We start from the raw sequence: 23988 nt of genomic DNA, 5'->3' as shown, positions 1-23988 counted from the left end.
GAAGACATTATGCGAAGAGTTTATATCTGGCGTGGTTCCCTGCCCTCCCACCTCTACTGCCAATTGTACAGACCGTCCCTGAAATGTCCTACTCGTTCAATCCTGTCCCCCTCGCTCTATTCTGGGCTTGGCTTATAAATGAAGTGGCTTGGTCTATGCATGCAAACGGGTAGGGGTTAGCCATCTGGCAGCAGCAGCTACCCAATGCCCCATGCTATGCGCCTGACAGCATGTGAAAATCGGCTTAGGCAATGTCTATGATGGTCATTATAAACCCAAAGTGGAAAAAAAAAAGATTTAGGCAAGAGAGGAGAACAACTTTGAGAACTGAAAATATGCTTTAAATTTCTAGATGTTGTTTTAGAAATATTTCTCTGCAATTACTTTTGATTCCAATTTCTGGAATAATGAAACCTAATTGGAAACTACTGAATCACAACCACACCTTTCCATACCACAACTATCACTGCTGATGCTTTTTGTGTTATATTTGTATATACAAATATATAGATATGTTATATATCATTACAATTGATAATATTTAATTATTATCAGCTCTAAGTAAAGTCACCTGCTAAAAGGTGAGCCTTGGTGGAAAATCTCCAAGCCAAAGAGTTAAACGCTTTTCCCAGGCTCTGCTACATTCCCACTCCCCCATTGCGGGGAGACCAGTGACCCCCCACACCATCCTACCATCCAGACCCAGTCGGAGGCTTGAGGGGACAGCAGGGGCCTGGGGCCCATTTGCCTTCCTACTTTGAAGCTAATCCTCGGCACATTGTGCATGACGGCACCCTACCTTTCCTGCCAGAGAAGCAGAGATCAACAGACTCTGTGCCCGGTTCCTGCGCTATCTATTGTGCTACCCTAGCTATTCAGAGCAGGTGATAAATGAGAGCTTATGTACTGGAAGCTGGATTCCTTCCTCAATGCTCAGTGGACGGCGACAATAGAAACTTCATGTTAGTTGTGAAAAAGTTGTTTTTGAGCTTTCATAAAAAAAAGAAAGGCTTTTGATATACTATTAAATAGAGCAAAGACAAAATGGACAAAGTGCGTTTCCTCTTGATGAAACACAAATCCATTGAAAAGTCAAAATATTCTATTTCAAATAAAGCAACACGCATTTACTTTGGTTACAAAAGGGAATATATTTTGTATTTTGCGACTAGTAATGTTAGTGTTGACACATTCCTCGAGTAAACCGATTTCCCTCCAAGAGTCAGACCAATTGGATCCTGAATCAGGACTGTTGTCCTACAGGGAGAGTTTTATTTAAAAAAAGAGGCAAGTTAAAGCTGCTTAAATGATGAAACGATAGTTCCATTGAAAGTTCCCAGCAGGACCGGCAACATGCCAGAAAGTGGGTAGAATATCCTGCCTTAAGGTTTCTTCTGTTTTAGAGTCTTGCTCTCTAGGACTTTGAAAACAACAAGAATTCTCAGGCAAAGTGAATTTTAAAAAGGGTGAAAAAAAAAAAAAATCCAATAAGTAAAAATAAAAAAACAAAGAATGCGAGAAGCAGAGGAGATGATAGAGAGCAGCAAGAAGCCTTGCTGTAGCGCCAATGTGCAGTGGAGGATGCTGGGTGCTGCGGTTCTTAAAGGGGCCGACATGGCGCTTGAGAAGGAAGACTGAATTGGTTATAGCACAGCTTGGTGCCACAGATAGAGTGCGTCTGGTGTTACTGCACAGCACGACTCCTGTCAGCCTGGGCTGACATGGTTGTGTGTGCATTGCATGCATTGAGACAGGACAGTGAGGTAATAGGCTTCTTTCAACCCCAGGGGGGCATATGAAATGTTTGGGTAGAGAGAGGGAGGAGGAGGGTCCTGAGGAGAAAAGAAATGAAGATTCGTCTTGTCTCAGCAGGGGATGCTTGGGTGCATAGATATGGATAAAAAAAAAATAATCTTATTGTGAGGTTCAGACTGTAAGAGATCAAGGTTCCTCATCAATGATCAATGATGCTTTGAGTGTAAATCAGAAGACCGCCTTTTTTCTAGTTTTGCCAAAATCTATATTATAAATCGTTCTTTATTGTTACCTCTGCCAAGGAGCTAATATTTCCACTGACGTTTATTTGTTTGTTTGTTTGTCTGTTCGCAGACTGATTAATGGGGATAGACAATTCTCAAAAGCCTTTTAAATGTGAATTGGATTAAATTGAAAGTTACTAACAAGAGCATAGAACTGACACTTAGAAAAATAAAAAGAAAGTACCTGGTCATCTTAGGCACATACATATTGTCAGCTCACATTCATTCCTAACTGAGAGGTACGACTACATAATTCCTTAGCACTTTGTGCATTAAAGAACAATAGATATCAGTTCATGCTTTGATAGAAAGTCCATCTTGTTCTCCAAACAATACATCCGATACCTTTTACCTGTCCTATACAGAGTCTGTCTCTCTTTTTACAAACAGTTCCACATGGACAAAAGCCTCCATACAGGCACTAAGACACAAGTTTATGGTAACACTCAACACCAACCAAGACTTAACAAGAGGATAACATGAAAGTAGAAGAGTGAGGAACGTTTATCTATCTTTTGGCACCAACAGAACAGTATCCATTACTATGATGACAGAAGAAGCTTGGAAGCATTGGAAACAATGCAGAACATAAGTACAACATACATCACTGGCTTCTGCATCTCCTCCCTTCAATATATTTGGCTACAGTTGGTGGGGTCATTGTTAAGCTAACCGTAAACTAGGTTCCTCCTGTATCACTGTTCGGGTTATGAAAAGTCCTACATATTATGGGAGCTATCTACTGTATATTAGTCTGATTAGATTATCTTGATCCCTGTTATTCTATGAGCGTGATCTGCTTGGAATAGAAACAATGCACAAGAAGAAAATGCAGTAACACTCATGCATGAAAATCTGTCTATAGAATGCACATGAAGCATTGGCCTTGGTCCCAGAGGCTCATCATGCATCTTCATACGCATACAGATACACATTTAAAATATAACTATGCATCTGATGTCACTAGCTCTCATACAAATCAACATCACAACAAAGACAGCTCCGTTGTCTTTTGTGTTTTTATCTTTGAGACAAAAGCCCTTCTGATACATCGGTAACCCTTTGTGGTCGTCATCAACTGTCATCTGCACCTGCTTAGTGAAACTTCACATGATAATCGTCACTTGAATATTTTTTCTCTCAATCTTTGATCACGTACCTGTTTTCCACATGAGAGAGAATTAATAATTTTTTTCTCCGAATGAAAAAGACTCTGGCACATAGAAACACAGTTGAATCTTACCATTAACTGGAACATTACTTTCAGATGACAATATATTTAGGATATAATTACAATGTGTTTCATGGCTTAACCAGTGGTGTCTGGCAGTGGCAGAAAATGGGGTGACTTACTACCTTCCAAATATATTTTGAGATGGAGTTTCTATAAATATTGGGTTTGACACTTTCCCCTTGAGGCACTTGGTGATAGAGCTAATGGTTCAAATCTTTTTTTATTTATTGATTTTTTTAATTTTTTTTATTTGTTCATGTCATGTCATTACACAATTTTATTTTTTTCTCCATACATGAACAAAAAGGAACAGAGGGAAGATAAATCTTGTATTATTAGTTCCTAATAATAACTTAAAAAATTTAATCAATTACATTCCCCAACATTCCACCAGGTCACAAAAGATAACAAAAACAGCATAATTTGTCTTACAGTTCTGCAGTTATATTCAGGTTTTTTCACTTTTTGTGAAATCTCTCAGAATTTTGTCTTTGTACATTTTTTTTTTAAATGGTTGACACTTAAACAACATTTAACTACATTCAAAAACATTCCACAGTTTAACTCCATAAACAGATTTCTTTTTAAACGATGTCCGTGCAAACATATTCCGCAAATTATATTTTCTTCTATGGCAAACGTCATGTGCAACAAAATTACTTTGAACATCGTCTAGCAATTTTTTTCGTTTAGCTAGAATCATTTAGGAATAAAGCATACTCAACAAGCTGCAATCAAACTAATCTGTATCATTTTTTGTCTAAAACAACACCTTTATACTATCAATTGTGATTTTTACATTATCAATTTTGCTATGATTACTGAAAAACATATAGTTTGTTATGTCCCAATTTGAAGATAACTTATTTTCGTCAAACCCATTTCTCATTTTTTTAACATTTCTTCTTCAATTCTTTCCGACAGCTCCAACAAATGACTTCCTGATTGAAATATACTGGTGTCATCAGCAAACAACAAAAAAATCTTTCTTCCTGTTCCCATCTCTCTATAAAAGCAAGGAATCTCTGTCTGTCTGTGTGTGTGTTCCTCAAATATCGCTGAGGATCAGGTTCAGACTGACCTGAGAGTTTCAACATGGCTGCTGCTTGGGTCAAGGGTGTGCAATGTTGGATTTGTTCGACGCCCCACACCCTGAGTCAACGAACTCAGTGATGATGTCATCAGTCATATCTCCACAGTGATAATCTCATCAGTCCTACCTCTACATTGATGATGTCATCAGTCCTACCTCTACAATGATGGCGTCCCACCTTCAAACACAACCTTATTTGGCCATACATGAAAAATCTACTTACCCTCCCACTTTTCTATAGCAATACATACTTTCTATGGGCACTGCACTAGTCTAATTAATTTACAACAATCTCATTAATTTACATCAATCCACTGCGATGGAAACTCCTTCTCTTTTTAAAACGCATGCTAACACCATTATTGATGCTCTGGTTTTTTTCTGCCTGGATGGTCTTAATGTCATGGTTACAGATGAGAAGATACTGATTTTACTGAAATTGGTGCTCCACATACTTAATGTAGCTGTGGTGCCACGACATGGCAATACGTCTTCACAAATAACAAGGTAACAAAAGTGACATTTTGTCAATATATTATTTCGGATAACAAATAACCAGTTAACATTAAGATCCCCAATGGGCGAAGTGTACAACAAAGAATATTAGAGTGAAAATATATTGGTATCGCAAAGACCTAAGCGAGGGTTGAGTTGTGATTAACTGGAATCTGGGTAAAAATAAAAAATAAAAATCTAATACTCAAGAAACACGGTTGCCAATGTTGACCCCTGTACTACACTGGAAAAGCCTCTAATAGGCATGTGAGTGGAATCCAAAGCTAGAGAAGAAGCAGGCCTGGTGCGATAGAAGTGTTCTTTCACACAGCGTATCATTAAAGATGCATGGCCAATGCCAGATGCAGCACGATTGATTGGAAATCCTCTGCTCTAAATGCTTGGTTCCTGCCATTATGTGGATATTACATTGACACATAAGCTTGTGATGGTCTTTTTCACGCTGAAAATTCAACATAAAAAAGATCATGTTGTGGGAGATTTCAATGTTCATAGCACTTTTTTTAAACTCACAACCCATCATTTCAATCCCATTACAGAAATACGATGAAAAAAAAATTATAAAAGGAAATATTACACTCACTTTCGACTTCAATGAAACAAGCTGCCTCCAACAACCTTGATTTTCTGGTTTAATCAAACCTTATTAGCAATTAAAATTTCAATTTGTTGTAAAACATGGTTTTCTTGATTCTTAATTGGAGAATAGTGACAAAGATTGCATGATAAAGGGAGTAAACACCTTCAATACTGATTGTATTACTTTTCAGAAGGCAATTTTTAACACGCGTGTTCCTTATCATTAAAAACTAATCAGCCATAAAAGATAGGAAGCATCAATAACGCTGCTCCAAGACAATGTTACTCTTTACTGACTGGCTACAGCGTTAGCATGCTGATCATGAAAGACAGATAATATGATGATGATGGGGATGGTGCACTGAGGGAGAGAACAATTGATACAAGCAAGGAAACACAATGTAGAAAAGAGCACAAAACAACTTATACGAACCTGCTGATCATACTTCTGTCTGAGATGGTCAAGCTGCTGAGAAAACTCCTTTGCCTGTTTCTCCCTGAGAGACTTCGAGCGAATCAGATCTTTCTCAACCTCTTCCATCTAGATACAGGAGAATAAAAAAGATACATTAGAATGAACTCATCAATGTTGCTAAATTTACTCCAACTTATATTGCAAATGCATTCTGGCCCATCAGTACAACACACTTCAAAATATTTGTGTACAAATATGTACATTTCTAACAATATTTACACTGGGTACTACGTTTTTTAAGAATGATTACAACACCACTAAAGCCCATTTTGATATGAAAGAATGTTTTTGATTTTTTCGTATTTATTGTATAACTTGAAATATAATTTTAGGTGTATATATAACATAAATGGTAACTTTTAGTGTAAAAAGAAAAAAAAACAAGGGCACATAAACATGAATTCCCTAAAAACCACAAATATAAGAATTCATTTTAATGAAATATTTCACATATGAAATTATTTTTCCACCCTGGAATACATACAAATTCTAAATAAATTATAGTTTTCTGTTGTTCGCAACAGAAAACCTATGGTGATGTGAGCTGATCTGACATATCAACCATATCACCCATTGTTGAGATGTCACTAATAGGTTTTTTTTTAATTTATATTGAATGATAGATGCTTTAGTTTTTTTGTTTTTTTTTTAATCTGACTGAGAATTAAAGATGAAAAGAGAATGGTAATAGTCCTAACTCCAACCAATTTTTTGACAAATATAATTTAAAATAAACTTTTTGAATGTATTTATTTATTTTAATTCCCAAACATATTCAGCCTTCCTACAATGTATCATATGATACAAAGTTGATGCAGCTTTCAATCAAACTGCATCCAGGGCAACATGCCTTAGTGCTGTTATGCATCAATGTCTTTGTAATAAAACCACCTTGAGAATGAAGTTTTTTGCCTGGTACCATTTCTGTTCTAAACCTTTCCTCTCATACGTTTCTTCTATTCCACATATACCTTTTGAATCAACTGTCCCAGGTTTAGTTTTGCTTAGGACTAGAGCAGTAATACATCCATAGGTACTACATTCCATGTAAGCGGTAGGGCAGTGATGCTGTTAATCCACCATCTAAAATAACATCTACAAAATGGTAGAGGGGTAAAAAAAAAAAGAAAAAAAAGAAAACTTCTTTTGAAGTACTTTCCACAACATTAAAGCGTTATTTGAGAAACATGATGCAGTGTGGGTAGGAGAGGCGGAGTAACGGAAAAGAGGGAAAGAGGATGACTGTGGGATGCACTGCTCCTCTCTCTCGTGGCTTTGATGTGAGCTGAGGATAAAGTCAGATTGGGGATTGGGATGCCACAGGCTCAATAGGAAAAGAAGGCACACGCACAGGATGGAAGGATGAGAACAGGAGAGGAGAGAGGAAGGAGGAAACTTTCACCAATACAGACATTTTTCAAGCACAGTTGACAAACCTTGACACTTACAATTAAAGATCCAGTATTATGCTATTTTTCACCTGTCTCCAATTGTTCTAAGAACCCCATCAACATAGTATTTGAGGTTTATTTTCCCAAACTTGCTTGTTTTCCGGAGTTTTAGCCCTCTGAAAAGTCACTTTCAGACCGCTCCTAAACACAGGCTGTTTTGGGGCTTTCATGCATGAGTAGGCGTGTCTGTACGCGCAGACTCCACAACACAGCTGGTTACCATAGTAATTGTCTTTTGATATCCACACAATTGTGTTATTGTTTTCAGCCAAAAAACTTCACATTACAGTAAAACACATGGCAATTTAAGTGGCTATTGTGATTGTGAGTCCGACAAAAACTGCTTCAGGGTGTGTGCATCGCAGCAGCAGCGGATATACGGCTACTAAAAGTGAAACTGATTGTGAGCGCTCACACCTTATGAGTCATAAGGGGGCAAAAATCCAACTTGCGCATTTAGAGCTCACTATTTTACAAAATGTGAAATAACAAAGGAGGAGGAAACAGAACTTTTTCAACTTAGACCCTCTGAAAGAGGCTAAAGGAATGTTTATTACTGTAGCAAAATAATTATAAAGTTTATTTTTTCATAATACTGCCTCTGTGATGGCCGGGCCACACAGAGGTAACAGCCCCTAAATCATTTGATTGACACTGACATTATTCTCTGTCCCTTTAAGAACAAAGGTGGTGAGGGGCTGGCCTGGAGAAAGCTGGAGGCGGCCTTAAGTGGACCAGACCATTGCAGAGGGGGACTGAGGTTAAGGGGGCTGTGTTTGTCCCTTAGTTTTGGGTGTTTATCCCCTGTGTTTCTCCTTATTTATATTTGGTATGGTCCAAACTCTATTTAAGTTGACTCCTGTCTCATTTGAGGCAGTTGGTTTTGTGTTAGTTCTTGTTGCACATGCTACCTCTGTTCTTGGCCTGTGTTAGTCTGTGGCCAATAAAGCACCTTTTTTGGAAATGTAACGCTGTTGTCTCCTTGCCTCACTGCTTGGACCCTAACAATTGGTGGCAGTGGTGGAATCAGCCAGTGAGGACAAGGTTTGTTTTCTCTCTTCATTGATCATTTTTTGGATCATACCTTCAATTTTTTTTTTGGAAATGCCTGTGAGAGGAAGAGGACGACCCCGGAAAGAACCACATGGAGTAGTAGAAAGTAAAGACTCTGAAGGAGAAATGGAGGAAAATAGAGATTCTGGAGAGGTAAAGGGCACTGAGGAAGAAGGGGAGGAGCCAACACTCTCAGACCTAATGGCCATTCTTCAGACACACATGGGGCAGCAGAATGTTCGAGAGGTCAAACAACAGCAACAATTTGCAGCTCTGGAACACAAGTTTCAACTCTTGCAGTTAGAAGTGAGTAGTAAAAACACCGATCCACTATCAAGTAGAGAGCCAGGATCTGAATCTTGTCAAGCTGACTTTTCTGATGCACAGGCTAAAGCAGAGCACATGTCTTCCTCACAAACTCTGACTGGTCAGTCCCACACTTGTCATGAACCTAGAATGGAAAAACTAACAGATAATGATGATATGGAACATTTTTTGATCACATTTGAACGTATCGCCCTTGCATGCCGATGGCCTAAATCTGATTGGGTATTCCATCTAATTCCATTATTAACAGGGAAAGCAAGAGGGGCATATGTGCACATGGACTTTGAAAATTCACTTGACTATGTACAAGTAAAATCTGCAATTTTGTCAAAATATAATATTAGTTCAGAGACCTACAGGCAGAGATTTCGCTCTCTTGAGATCCATGCAGGTGAGAGCCCAAAGGAACTGTATGCACGGCTGAAAGAATTGTATGTGAAGTGGATTGAACCAAAAAGTAAAACCATCCATGATATTGGTGAAGTGATTATTTTGGAACAATACTTGAGAATGTTGTCCCCTGAGCTTCAGGTCTGGATTAAAGAACGTGACCCCAAAACTGCTCTGAAGGCAGCGGAACTGGCTGACGTTTTTGTGGCTGCGCGAGAGCAAGGACAAACATGGAGCCGTGAAGAATGGAAGATGACCTGGGACTATGATTCGGCTCCACAGCGCCACCTAGGGGCAGAAGGTGCGAGTAAACCACAAAATGTTGAAAATCAGTCAAGGCGGCCACAGAAATATTCTGGGAGAAAACCTATCTGCTTCCTTTGTGGGATTGAGGGTCATATAAAACCGATGTGTCCCAAAAATACAGCTAAAATGACCCAAATGTGTTATGCTCCCTGGTCGCAAACTGAACTTTCAGTAAATAATCTCCAAACTGTGAAAATGGCCAACATTGAAGTGAATGGGACTGCTCTATTGGATTCCGGGAGTGACCAGACTTTGATTCATAAAGAACATGTCCCTTTGAACCAGATAAATGTGGCAGATACTATACCCATTTGTTGTATACACGGAGATAAGAAAAATTATCCTACAGCTGATTTGTATCTAAAGATAGACGACCAAACTTACTTGCTGAAGGTGGGCATTGTGGACAGTTTGCCATACCCGGTAGTTTTAGGCCGGGACTTACCAGTGTTATTTGATTTACTGGAGAAGGATCAAAGCCAAACTTGTTGTGCTGCTTTTACTCGTGCTCAAGCTCAAAAACGTGAAGAGACTTTTGATCTGCTTAGTGCTTTGCCCTTTTATAATGAGGAGTTTGAGACAAAACCTGGAAAGGCACGGAAATCACGGAGGAAGAGAAGACAAGAAAAGTTTCAACATACAATTGTGACGCCTATCGAAAATACGGAACCAGAGTTGTCTATTGATTTTGAAATGCCTACAGATATTGTTGAAATGCAAAAGTCTGATCCATCTTTAGTGCCTCTCTTCCAGGAAGTTGGAGCAGCAGCCGGAGAGATGTTCGAGTATATACTGGATAATGACATACTGTATCGCCAGCAGGGGACAGTACAGCAACTGGTTGTCCCCCAAGTGGTGAGGAGTACAATACTCAAATTGGGCCATTCAGTGCCCTGGGCTGGTCATCTTGGTAAGCACAAAACAGCAGCACGCATTCTTCACTATTTCTATTGGCCTGGACTCCACAAGGATGTAGCACAGTTCTGCCACAGTTGCCCTCAGTGCCAAATTACATCACCAAGAATGCCCTCCAGAGCTCCACTCCAAAACATGCCAATTATTGGAACTCCATTTGAACGTATAGGAATGGACATTGTTGGGCCTGTTGAAAGGAGTAAATCTGGATATCGCTACATGCTAGTTATAAGTGACTATGCTACCAAGTACCCAGAGGTCTTTCCATTGAAAAATATCAAGGCGAAAACTGTTGCTTTCTGCCTGGTACAGTTTTTTTCACGAGTTGGGTTTCCTCGAGAAATATTGACAGATCAAGGCACTAACTTTATGTCCACTCTGCTAAAACAGGTGTATCAGCTTCTTGGCATCAGACGTCTGAGGACTACACCATATCATCCTCAGACTGATGGGCTGACAGAGCGCTTTAATCAGACCTTAAAGCAGATGCTCCGGAAATTTGTCAACAACACGGGCACAGACTGGGACCAATGGCTGCCATACCTCCTGTTTGCCTACAGGGAAGTACCCCAGGCCTCCACAGGTTTCTCTCCGTTTGAACTTTTGTATGGGCATGAGGTACGTGGACCACTCTCATTGCTCAGAGAGATCTGGGAGGAACAGGAGGGGAGGGGGGAACCTGTTAATGTGGTCTCATATGTTGTGCAGATGAGGGAGCGCCTGGAAAGGATGAGCGAACTGGCTCAAGCACACATGAAGAAGGCCCAGCAGCAGCAGAAATCCGGGTATGACCAGTCAGCTCGTGAGAGATCGTTCAGCCCTGGACAACAAGTTCTTGTGCTTCTGCCGAGTGAAAACGATAAGCTGCTGGCTAAATGGCAGGGGCCAGTTAAGGTGATCAAGAAGCTCGGTCCGACAACATATCAGGTTGAAGGTCCAGGACAGCGCCACTCAAATAAAGTGCTGCATATAAATTTACTGAAAGAGTGGGTGGAGAGGCCTGGAAGGAGTGTGATGCTAATTAGAGGAGTGGAAGAAGAGGAGGAGGTTGAAGAGCAATACCTTCCATCGGCAGCTTCTGGTCAGGACTTTGATTTAACATACCTCCCACAAGAACAAAGAGGCCAGGTGAGCACACTTTGTAAAATGGATGTTTTTCAGCAAAACCCAGGAAGAACTGATATTGTTGAGCATGATATTGTACTCCAAGATTGTGCTACTGTTAAAAGACTCAGTTACAGGATTCCTGAGCGCCTGCGGATCTCGTTAAAGAAGGAGGTTGACCTAATGCTGTCCCTGGGGATCATTGAAGTTTCGAAAAGCGAGTGGTGTAACCCTGTGGTCCTGGTTCCAAAGAAGGACGGAACCATAAGGTTTTGCATAGACTTTAGGTACCTTAATTCTATATCACTCTTTGATTCCTATCCTACACCGAGAATTGATGACCTGCTTGAACGGCTTGGGAAGGCCAAATATCTGACAACTCTAGATCTCTCTAAAGGATATTGGCAGGTTACCCTCACTGAGCGGTCCAGGAAATTGACCGCCTTCCGAACGCCATGGGGACTCTTCCAGTTCACGGTGATGCCCTTTGGATTACATGGTGCACCAGCAACCTTTCAGAGACTTATGGATCAGGTACTCAGGGAATTTTCAAGTTTTGCAGCAGCATATTTGGATGACATTGTCATTTACAGTTCAAATTGGGAGGAGCATATGGACCACTTGCAAGCTGTTCTGCAGTGTTTGCAAGCATCTGGCCTTACTGTAAATCCAGCTAAGTGTGTCTTTGCAGCTTCCCAAACTGAGTACCTCGGACATGTCATTGGGGGTGGAGTGCTGCGGCCGCAGGTAAACAAAATAAAGGCTTTGGAATCTTGTTCCCTGCCCCAGTCAAAGAAGCAGCTACGCTCCTTTCTGGGGATGGCTGGCTTCTACCATCGCTTCATTCCCCAGTTTTCTGCCCGGGCGGCAACTCTGACTGACCTGACAGGATCTCGGAATCCGAACCACATACAGTGGACAAAGGAAGCAGTGGCAGCCTTTCAGGACATACGTCAGTCACTGAGTAAGAATCCAGTTTTATATTCTCCAAATTTTGATGATCTCTTTATTGTGCAAACTGATGCTTCGGAAAGAGGACTCGGAGCTGTCCTCTTGCAGGGACCCCAGCATGATCGCCACCCACTGGCCTACATTAGCAGGAAGTTGTTCCCCCGTGAGGTTCGATATTCAACAGTGGAAAAAGAAGCTCTCGCCATCAAGTGGGCCCTGGATTCTTTCCGATATTACCTTCTCGGCCGTGAGTTTACCCTGGAGACGGACCACAAAGCCTTACAATGGCTCAAAAGGATGAAAGATACTAATGGGAGAATAACACGGTGGTATCTTGCCCTACAGCCTTTTTGTTTCTCCATTCAACATATCCCAGGAAAGGATAATGCAACAGCAGATTATCTCTCTCGCTGGGGTAGCGAGAGTCCTGAAGAGGGGGGGTGTGTGATGGCCGGGCCACACAGAGGTAACAGCCCCTAAATCATTTGATTGACACTGACATTATTCTCTGTCCCTTTAAGAACAGAGGTGGTGAGGGGCTGGCCTGGAGAAAGCTGGAGGCGGCCTTAAGTGGACCAGACCATTGCAGAGGGGGACTGAGGTTAAGGGGGCTGTGTTTGTCCCTTAGTTTTGGGTGTTTATCCCCTGTGTTTCTCCTTATTTATATTTGGTATGGTCCAAACTCTATTTAAGTTGACTCCTGTCTCATTTGAGGCAGTTGGTTTTGTGTTAGTTCTTGTTGCACATGCTACCTCTGTTCTTGGCCTGTGTTAGTCTGTGGCCAATAAAGCACCTTTTTTGGAAATGTAACGCTGTTGTCTCCTTGCCTCACTGCTTGGACCCTAACAGCCTCTTAAAGTTAGAAACAAATAATTGTTTTATAAAGCAACACATTTCAAAAGTATCCTAAGCGTTTTCCTTGAATATAATGTTTCATTACATCTTTATATTTCAATTTTCAGTCAACCTTGGGATTTGGAGGTTTCACATTGAAACAATGTTCGCTTCTTTCTTTGAAACACAAACTTGAAACTCATTTCTTGGAAAGCAAAGATTGCGTCTGTGCCTGAATGCATCTGTGCATAAATATCACACCCACGCGCTCATTTTCTTACAGGTAACACAAACCCACAACGTACTGCTTACAAAATACTTCACAATAACTTCCTGATGCTTCTAACAAGCAGGCGTTAGAGAATATTGAGACAGCTTGTGGAGTAATGGCAAAACGGGAAGCGAGCACAAACAAAAGCGCCTATAGCTAAACTTCCAGGAAAACTTTCAAAATAATCAGCAGCCCACGCAGTGTGGTTTGCTCAATGTACTAATTAGTCTGGCTGCTCAACGCGTGTAACCTGTTCTCCACTGAAACCTGACCAGCCTACATCATGCCTACTGACATGAAGTGAGGTCAATAGGTGACAGCAGAGACATAGCTGCACCTGCCTAATGAGCAAGTATATGAATCAATTGATTCATTTGGAATGCGAGAAAGAGAATGAAGAGGACAATGTTGCTGCCTATTACATATAGATATTTCACCATTAGGACAGTTTAACGCTGCTGGGAAAATGACCCTCTGAAAAATTGATGCCGAACCTTGTTATAAATTTAATAGATGATAAACGTTAAGTCAAGAGGTACGAACAGAAACAAAAAAAAATGGTGCAATGTACATGCTGGCACACTGTGTATACTCTATAGTGTAGAGATTAATTCAATGCACATCTTTTTTCTGTTTAGTATCAATAAGCCTTCAACCATAATATCACTTGTGTATAATTGCATGCATTTCAGGCTTTACTTTGGTTTAATCAAATCTGCATTGACTTACATTCATCTTTTATGGAAAGACTTTTGTGTTCAGAAAGAACTATTATTCAACAAAAGAAAAGGGGTGAATGCTACCCACTATGTTGTATGTTGTAAATAAAATGTGCATATTTACAAATTTCTCAGTTATTCACATTCTTTGTTAGTGTGTGTTGAGTACATTTCTGAAGCAATATTCTTTTTGGGTCCTCTAATGCTAACACTAAGCTTTAACAATGAGTACTCATCATTTATCTCACTTTGCTTTATTATCATGCTCCTGTGCTATTAGCTACGTATATAGTTCAACACCATTGTTTAACAATAACTGTAACGACTTTCTTTCTGCTTATGTTATTTTTAAAAAATGTTTGCATTATCATTATCCTATGTTAGTATTTATATTTATTTTTGTTCTTACTCTCTGCTCTTATGGGGTAGATTCACTAAGATCTGAAATAAAGGGTGGTAAACCAGGTGCGTCCCTAAATCCTTTGGTAGTGCTGTTTTTTTTACCTACCATCCTATTTATTTTTTGATGCCATTGATCTGAGTTAATGCAGCAACAGAGTCTGTCAATCAGTTTATCAGCACCATTTGAAGATGATCTACTGACCATCATCCAAGCGCTCTGAGCGCCGAAGCCGCGCTTGTCACGCACAATCTCATTTGGGAACATTGTACCATCGCAGCAGCTCAGCTGATTCTGGCCTGACATCAACGCGACACGAGAGTTTTAGGGTCAAAACATGGAGAGAGAGACAGAGAGGCTCCTTGGAGCGGTGGGTCTGACTCCGGTGCGACATCCATGGAGCTGAGCGCGGAGCATTCTCTGCACAGCAGCCACACATTCCACACACGCCGCCTTTTTCTCTCCCTCATACATTTTACTCTGTATTTTCTTATTCAGTGGCTATTAATATTGACCATTATTTTATTTTAATTATTTTATTGCACTAGAAAGGTTAACATTTTTTTCAGTGCAGCCATGATCTGTGTGTGAGTTTGCACCTGAATGTGAGTCGTACTATTTTCGGCACATAAAACAATCACTGCAAACGGTTCCTGGTTTGATGAATTGCATTGCGTCCCCTGCATTATTTATTAGCATTTCCCCCTCCCTTTTTTTTGCGCCCCTTATTTGATCCACCTAAAACATGCGCAGTCCAGGTTCCCTTGGGTTTGTACCATTTATTAGCGCGTGGAGTGACGTTTGCACACGTTTTATTACCCCTAAACCTTTAGTGAATCCGCCCCATAATGTGAATTTCCCCTCAAGGGATTAATAAAGGTGTAATATATTTTATTCTATTCTATCGTTTCTTGGCAGCAAGTGTTCATGGACACTGTAGTTGTAAACTCCAGCAACAAACATTTAATTATAAATCCCAAAAAAGGAACAACAATAATATCTCAAGGACTTCATTTTTAGCACCTTTTTGTCATTGCAGTGTGAACACAGGCAGGACCAGGGGTGTATAACACTGATGCATGAACTTTACAGATTCATGGCTTGAGGTGTGGCTTGTAGGTACAATCAGACCTGAAGTTTCATGTCAGTGTAGGCCCTCTCCGTGCTGAGCTCCACTTGTTTCTTCAACTTCCCCAGTGCCAAGTCGGCCTGTTGGATGTGCTGTCTTTGGCTCTCCCTCATTCGGTCTAACTGATTCTCCATCTCCCTTGAAACCCAACGCACACAGAAAACAGACTACATGTTATATGGGCCCAAAATCACAATAGCAAACAGAAAATTAGGGGACTAGAAGATTTTTCAACAAAACATTTAAATCTAGTGTCGAGAAAAACATAAAAGAAAAGATAAACACACAGATTAATGCAGGTTCCTAAAAGTAACAAGTTAACAAAGATTTTGATTGAAATCCATTCATTTGTCTGCTATAACTTTTTGGTTTGCTCAGATTGAAACATTTTCTGTTTCACGATGAAACAGTGAGTGGAGAGGTTTTAAAATAAAATCCTTAGATAAATCTTTGGATAACATTCAATTCAACTTTATTTATATAGCGCAAATCACAACAAAAGTCATCTCAAAACGCTATCAAAATATAAAATTCATAATAAAAACCCAACAAAATCCACATGAACATGCATTAGCGACAGTGGGAAGAAAAAACTCCCTTTTAATAGGTAGAAATCTCCAGCAGAACCAGGTTCAGAGGTGGCAGCCATCTGCCTCGACTGGTTGGGGTTAGTAACCAAACCTTTGTAAGTACACCCTCAGGTTTTTGCTGACCTGCCACTAAAGGGAAATTCAAAAAATGCCTTGATTTTGGGCGTTGCTCCTAAAGTAGTTAGGACACACCCAGTCACAGCAGCCCCCGCCCTCACAGCACACTTCTGTATGGAGCTGTCAATCAATACACACTGAGGGCTGTGAGAGGAGGAAACCAGTCCCTCCTCCCATCTTTTATAGTAGGGGCGGGGCCAACAGTGATAATAGCTGATGTTTAACCCATAGAAGGGCAGTCACTAAAAACGTTAAATTTAAATACTTTGACTAAAATGTGAAAAGTGGGACTAGGATCAATAAACTACATTACTTCATACCTAATCATATCATGTATTCAGCAGAAAAAAAGTGGTTTTAGGGTGTACTTACACTTTAAAGCTTTTCAGCTTCCCTGTACCAACAGTCCTATGTCCTATGGATTGTACAAAGCTTTTACATGTTATACCAAAATAGTTGGGATAGCAAGATTTGTAACAACAGCTTCCCTAGTTCTTTAAACATCATTGCAGATTATTACATATACTTACTAATATTCATTTTACGATACAAAGAGAAGGAGGTAAGTAACCTGAGCCATGTGGCGACATTACATGGAAGCTCTGTACCATTGGCGTGTGACTGAGTGAACGTGCTGATAAAGTAAAGCGCTTTAGTACTACTTCGGTGATAAAAAAGCACCATGTATAGCAAGTTTATTCACCATTTTTGTCATAAAGCACAACATCATCTCTCAACTTCCTTTAAAACCTGTTGCATCTGTGTGCTCATGTTGTTGTGTGAGTGTGGGTGCCTCTTCCACACAGGGACGCCCCTGTTATTGCAGGCAAATGTCAGGTCACAGAGGTGTGAGTGAAGTGGATTGACATGCATACTGAGAGGGACAGCCACATACTGAGAGCTGTCAGAGCCCAGCCAGCAGGCCCAGCCACAACATCACATACAGCACAAGCGAGCAGCTGTCAAGCCCAACCCACAAAGGTTGTGTGGGGGGACAGGAGCTTGCATGAGTAGATCGATGGGGGAGGAGTGAGAATGACAGCGCTCGAATGGAAGACAGCATATAAAGGTGTTGTTTTTGTAATTTACTTGCAAATTTTTATCCATCCATCAGCTGTTGAGTCTTGAGGGGGAGTGAGACTACCCCAGCCTACACTGGGTAAGAAGCAGGGTGCAGTCTGAGCAGCATGTCTGTCAATCACCAATCTGACATATTTATTTCAGTCACTCAAAATTCAAATGCACTCCTGACCTGAAGTGTACTAGCTCTAGGGTGGATTAGCTTCTTACATTACAATAGTAGATGTTCTTTATTACATAGAAAATCAGGAGAAGAAGATCACTATAAACAAAAGAATCTGAACAATAGGATGAACCATAACAGACATACTGAAAAACTATTACATTAAGATAAAAATAAGAAAATCAGACACTTTTTTTCTTTTCATAGCTCAACACGATCTGAAAGTGTTTTTTTCACTGGATTTGCGTGACACAAAGGAATCGTGTCAACTTGTGGTTTAACAAAGTCCATGTGTATCACATTTAGAAAGCAATCTGGGCTGAATTACAAATTAATTAATTACATGACCAGTTTTCAAGAAACCATGATGGAAAAATCAAAGATCAAATTTGATAAATACCACAATCTCATACACATGTATTCTAATGATCTTAATAATCCATGAATCCTTTATGAAAGCTAATCCTGTGCAGGCCTGGGTGCGGGATCTAATCCCAATCTGGGCATTAATACAGGAAAGAACAAAACGTTTGTGTGTTTGTACCATTTTCTGTCACTTCGGCTGTGTTTGTTGTTGTTTTGTGTGTTTTTAAAAAGTTAAGAGTATTTTTAGTCAGTAAAGGTGAAATTTTGTGCATTATTGTTGTTATAATCTATATTTTGTTTGTAATTTTGCTGTTGTTTTGTATATTTTTCTGTGTTTACCTTGACCTTTTCTGTGTTTACTAGACTGAGGGGCACATGTGGCCCTCATTACAACAGTTTTAACACTAGCATGACCAGAGTGGTGTCATTTGACACCTATACCTTTAATGTCCAAGCTGGTGTCAGATGGCGGGTGTGAACAACTCAGCTTGTGACCATTGTTATGTTATTGAGGCCACTACTCCCCCCTCAGCTAGGGTGGGGGGGTGGCTAGGTAGGTTCCAGGACACAAAGACCTTTTGTAATCTCCTTTGTGTTTCCCATACAGCAGCTACATAGAGGTTGCAACTTATATTTCAACTTTTGCAACAGAAAGTAGTAAGTAGTAATAGTGAGACGGCAACAGTTTGTTTGCATTCTTGGTGAAATTTATTTAATAGAGATTTTGTGAACATTTCTGGCACTGCCACACCTCCTTTATGCATTTGCCACATGCAAACTTGTCACAATACATACAACGCTTGGTGGCACGGTTTTTCCTGCAGCAACACTTCACCTGGCACAATGCCCTTTTCCCCACATCAGGTGTGGGTGGTTGTTGCTGAAGGTTTTGCTCATTCACCTCCTTGGCTGCCATATGAGACTGGGCAAGCTCATTTCCAAGCTCCAGCAAGAAGTCCACCCTTCTCTCCTTGACCCCAGTGCATGCTTGATAAAGCACATGTGCGTTCAGCGCTGCAATGTCAATCATGTTGTAAAACACAGCGACTGGCCAACGCCGTGTTCCTGAACGCACAGTGTACTTTCGAACCATCTGGTCCATGACGTCCACACCGCATTTCATGCTGTTGTAGTCGGTGACTGTGTTCGGCTTTTTTTTCCGAGTAGCCTCAGTCTCCACCACGCTGTGCACGCTACTGAGGAGGCAGACAGTCTTCTTTCGTTTGGGCACATAAACAGTCAGTGTGGCACCAGAGGTTGAAAACACTTGTGTGCTGAATTCCTCACGGGCCAAATTCTTTTTAGCTGAATCTGGAAGCTCCCGGCGAATCTTATTGACTGTGCCAAGGAGGGTGCTCTTCCGGCTGTGCAGTCGACGTGCTAGTGACAATGAAGTGAAAAAATTGTCGATTGTAACAATTCTTCCTTTGTCCATAAACGGTTCCATAAGCTTCATCACCACATTTTCAGACAATCTCTCCCCAGGTGGACGACTGGGGTCTTTGCCAAGATATGGGATGATTTTGCACACATACTTGGATTTAAGGTCACATGCCACCCAGAACTTGATACCAAACTTGTCCGGCTTCGTTGCAATGTATTGCAAGAAACAGCAGCGAGTCGTAGTTGGAAAAAGTTGCTCATCTATGGTGATGTGCCTGCCTGGGTTGTACGAAGTGATGCGGTTGGCAACAAAAGACCCCCAAACGTCAGAGATTGCAGCAAACCGGTCAGTCGCAACTCGTTCACCAACGTGTGTCCTTGTCGTCGAAGCGTAGATGCTGAATGATGTCCTTGAAACGGTTTCGAGCCATAATCCTGTTGATCAGGGGCGGTCCCAGTTTTGCTGACCATGCGTCATGCAGCGATGGAAGGCGGACAATCCCCCACAGAAGCAGGATGGCAATGAACGCCATTAGTTCAGGTATGGCCATGAACCAGTTCTCATGTTGTGTCTGGAGTGCATGCTGGACAGTCCACTCCTGAATGGTCCGAAGCATTTCCAGAGTTATGAAGCAGAAGAAACTCTGTAAGCGACTCGTCACCTTTCTTCTGGCCAAAGCAGTTGGCTCTCCATCTGTGACGTGACCTTCAATTGGGCTGTGATGGAGAGGCCTTCCGACCTGTTCTTCACGCCACACTGTGCCGTCTTTTGCCGTCTCTGTCAGCCGCTCGTGTGTCTCCAGGCGACCTCTCTTTTCTGAAGGTGGCGAATCCTCCTCATGTATAGGGTGATCATATTTTTGAGATGTGATTAATGAAACATTAAAAACACAACTGCCATAATCAGCAAACAAAAAAAAGGATGTTTAGAAAATCTTACCGGAAGAAATTTCAGAGTCAGAACTCAGCTGAAGGGATATTTCTTCTCCATCGGAGTCACAGGGGTTGGCGTCATTTAGGATCATCTCCAAAGCCTGCTGAGAGCTGTAAACTTTTGACATCCTTGCTTCTCAGTCGCCAGAGTCAGTGAAATATCTGCCCTGAGTTGGCTATTTTTTCACCTTGAGGTGATAAGCCTTTTCAAACTTTCACTATGGTTCAGTACTTCCGCATTGGGTCAAAGGTCAAGAGGGATAATGTCAGCATAACTGATGGTGTAAACAGAGATTGAGATTGTTTTTCCCTGTTGAAGCATTGATTCTTTGTGCATCTTGTGCACTTTCTTCAAATTTGTAAAATAATAGCTTAATAAAATAATTCATGGACCTGGTTAGTGAATGGTGGACCTCGTGAATTTACCTTTTTAAAGTGAGAACTCAAACAGTCCTTTTCACACTCGGAAATCTTTCTTTACCATAAATAGCAACAATACATTTGATTTATAAGCACAAAAACAATAAAGGTAAATAGTGAAAATACAGGAGTAGGAAACAGGAGCTTGGTTGCTTTATTACTGTTTTTATTTTTCTAATTTTATTTATTGTGGTTTATTAATTGATCACAACACACATGGCTCATATTAATTTGGCCATTCTTATCCAATAATTCCATATAATGTTATTTGGATTAACAAACATCTACCTGGGAGAAACTGGTTTCTCAACACTGGCCATCATTTACACCAACCCCCAAAGTTTGTCACTGCCCAGCTGCACATTCCGATCGAATGGCTTTATTTACATAAGAGAGGTGGCCCCACTGAGTTGCAAATGAGTGTCATTTGGCGGCCTCTGGGCAGGGCAGCAGGAGTAAGAAAACCTTGGGCATGCTAGTGTTAAATGTGTGGTGTACAGCAACTACCAGATACGTTCCTGCTAACAACAACTGACATGAGTTGATGTCACTGTGACACTGGGGGAATGTGTATGAGGTAATATCTGACACTAAATGTGCATGGCTACTAAATCAGTACACATCAATGTATTTACTTCCAGCTTTAAAGAAAACATTTTTGGCAATTATCACATAATGTATTACTTTTTACGCACCCATTTGTCCTTATTTCCCCAAGCAAAACAACCGTCACACGGGTTCACTTGATTACTGCTGATCTGCAAAGGTGTACACACTAATTATTAAATGAGTAGAAAAGTAATTCATTTGTTTTTCAATCAAAGAAACAGATTCAGGATCCATTACAGTGGAATTTCACAAAAAAACAACAACAAAGAAAGAGAAGATTAAAACAGCAACAAAAAATAAAAATAAAACTTACAAACAAAAATAAATGGAGAAAGGAATGTAGAAGCTTTGTAGTGCTGTGACTCTTTGTAATTTTGGTCTCTTTCATGTTCGACATCAAGCAACAAAGGAAATGACTTTCTCTCTCTTGTCTCTTTTACAGTTTTGTGTACTCTGTAATTATTAATCAGTCTGTTATGTGACTGCCTTCCAGAGACACAAAAGATCTGTAAAGACAAAAATACAAAAAGGAGTGTAGGAGGAAGATGGAAACGGGGATGTGACAGAATAAGCAAGTTTTTAAAACTTCCACGGCAGAGCAAAAAAATGCTGTGTGCGTGTTCTGCTTTAGAGATGATTGTGTGTGTGTGTGTGTGTGTGAGACAGAGAAAATTATGTTTGTGTACCTCTGAAAGTTCTACGATTGTCACTAGTCAAAAAAAAAAAGGATGATGACTAAGTTAAAGGTTGCTGTTGCTGAGCCGGGACCTCTGAGGAGAAATCCAAACTCTTGCAAACATCAAGAATGTGACACGTGACAAAAATATATTAAGCTACTGAGAAGAGGAGAGCAGGTGAACTCATGACATCTACACTTATACTTTGTTCAATGATTGAGTTTCAGTTTTTTTTTTTTTGTTTGTGTGTGTGAGAGAGCGTGTGTGGTCGCACGAGTAGTAGACAGCGTGTCACCATCAATAACAGAGCAATGAGGGTGAGATGAGAGGACAGAGAAAGAGTCAGGAGGCTTGGCAGGGAGGAACAGAGAGGGAAAGGAAGAAGAGGGCGGCCCTTTGGCTTAAAATGGATCCCTGGTCAGAAAAGTGGAAGGAGAGGAGACTCAAATTAAAGATGTGCCTTCTCAAAAGAGGAAAGAGGAAGTCTTCTCATCCCTCAAGACTAAAACGTCTGTTTAAAGGGGAGGAAGAGAGACAGAGCTTCCACCGTGTAGCCGCCTGGCAGACAGGAGGGTGACAGGAATGCCCATGTTTGCTCTGACCACATCACTGCCACATGTCGTCTGTGTGTGTGTGTGTGTCACTTTCTGTATGTATATCTATATTTAATGCAAGTAAGCACACACTAGTACTCTGATTGGCAATAACACTATTTGTTTTATGTAAGTAGAGTGTTTAAGAAATGCCTGAGCAGTGATGTGGGTGACCCACATCACACTTAAATGTTTAGTTATGTGTTGTGGATGCGTCTTAGTCGCCAGCATAGAAAGATAGAGAGAGAGCACACAGATGTGTGTATGTGTGGCATCTGCGTCTGTGAGCTCATCCAAACGGAATGATAACGAATCCAAAGACACATCAAAGGGGGCTTGAAAAAAAGAGGGAGCTCATAAAGAGAGAGAAAATGCAAAACTGAAATATTCAGAGACTTCTGAAGAAGAAAAAAATAAAACAGGCTTAGTTTTCATCCCCAGAGAATGAGAGAGAGAGAGGGAGAGAGAGAGAGAAAGAGAGAAAGAGAGAAAAGACACAAACGGTCACAGAAAGAGACGGACCACAAATACATGAACACAAAAGAAAGATAGTTCAAGGGCAAAAAAATATTAAACCCAGAAAGTTGAAACAAAAGCCTTGAAAACGCAGCACTATTGAGATGGATGGAATCATACAAATGTGGTATGTTTATTACCACATTTCACTTATAGATATACAACAACTGGCCTTGGAGGTCAAATGAGTATGGGATCCTCTGTGTTATAAGACCAGTAGCATTAATAACATGTAATCATCAAGCAGGGGAAAGTGGATTTGGTAAAGATTAAAATGATTATATAATATTCAGCTTATCTTACATTCTACTGTAATTTATTGTTGATGAACCATAAAAGCTATTCATACTAAATAAGAGAGAGAAAAATAAAACAACTGTTCTTTCAGACGTCTGAGCTAAAGTTTAGGCCATTTGTACTCTGCTAATCTCATCCTTCTGATCTTTACCCAGAGGTGATGATATAGATTATATACTAGATGGAACGTAGATCAATTAGTAACTGCAGAGCTTCACCTTCTGGCTTAGTTCCTACTTTACCACAACAGACTGGTTAACCGTCCACATCACTGCAAAAGATCTGCCAGATGATCTCTTCACTTTACAGTTGTGAACACTACTTAAGCTTGTCCCGCTGCAGATTTTTCCTGCGAAAGAGTCAACTTTCCATTCGGAGGTGCAGGATTTAATCCCAGCTACTTCATAATCAGCTGCCAACTGAGGTCATTACTCTTTGAAGCTAAGACGACCAAACCA

At 40.6% G+C, this 23988-nt stretch overlaps 1 protein-coding gene across 7 annotated transcripts in view; it reads right to left on the bottom strand.

Annotated features, from left to right (window-relative positions):
* Positions 1-23988, bottom strand: part of cep112 (centrosomal protein 112) — a 141962-nt gene that overhangs the window by 78242 nt on the left and 39732 nt on the right. For all 7 annotated transcript variants that reach the window (XR_003674630.1, XR_003674631.1, XM_028455099.1 and 4 more), the window contains 2 exons: positions 15789-15924; positions 5895-6002 (listed from right to left, as the gene is read on the bottom strand). Coding sequence is in view for 5 of the 7 variants with exons in the window: in XM_028455099.1 (XP_028310900.1) it covers positions 5895-6002; positions 15789-15924 (244 nt within the window). In the remaining 2 variants the exon portion in view is untranslated. The remainder of the gene's footprint in view (positions 1-5894; positions 6003-15788; positions 15925-23988) is intronic.

This window comes from Gouania willdenowi, chromosome 8 (genome assembly GCF_900634775.1).
Source record: "Gouania willdenowi chromosome 8, fGouWil2.1, whole genome shotgun sequence".
NCBI lineage: Eukaryota > Metazoa > Chordata > Actinopteri > Blenniiformes > Gobiesocidae > Gouania > Gouania willdenowi.
The sequence above is the reverse complement of the archived record's forward strand: the minus strand, read 5'-3'. Positions and strand labels throughout refer to the sequence as shown.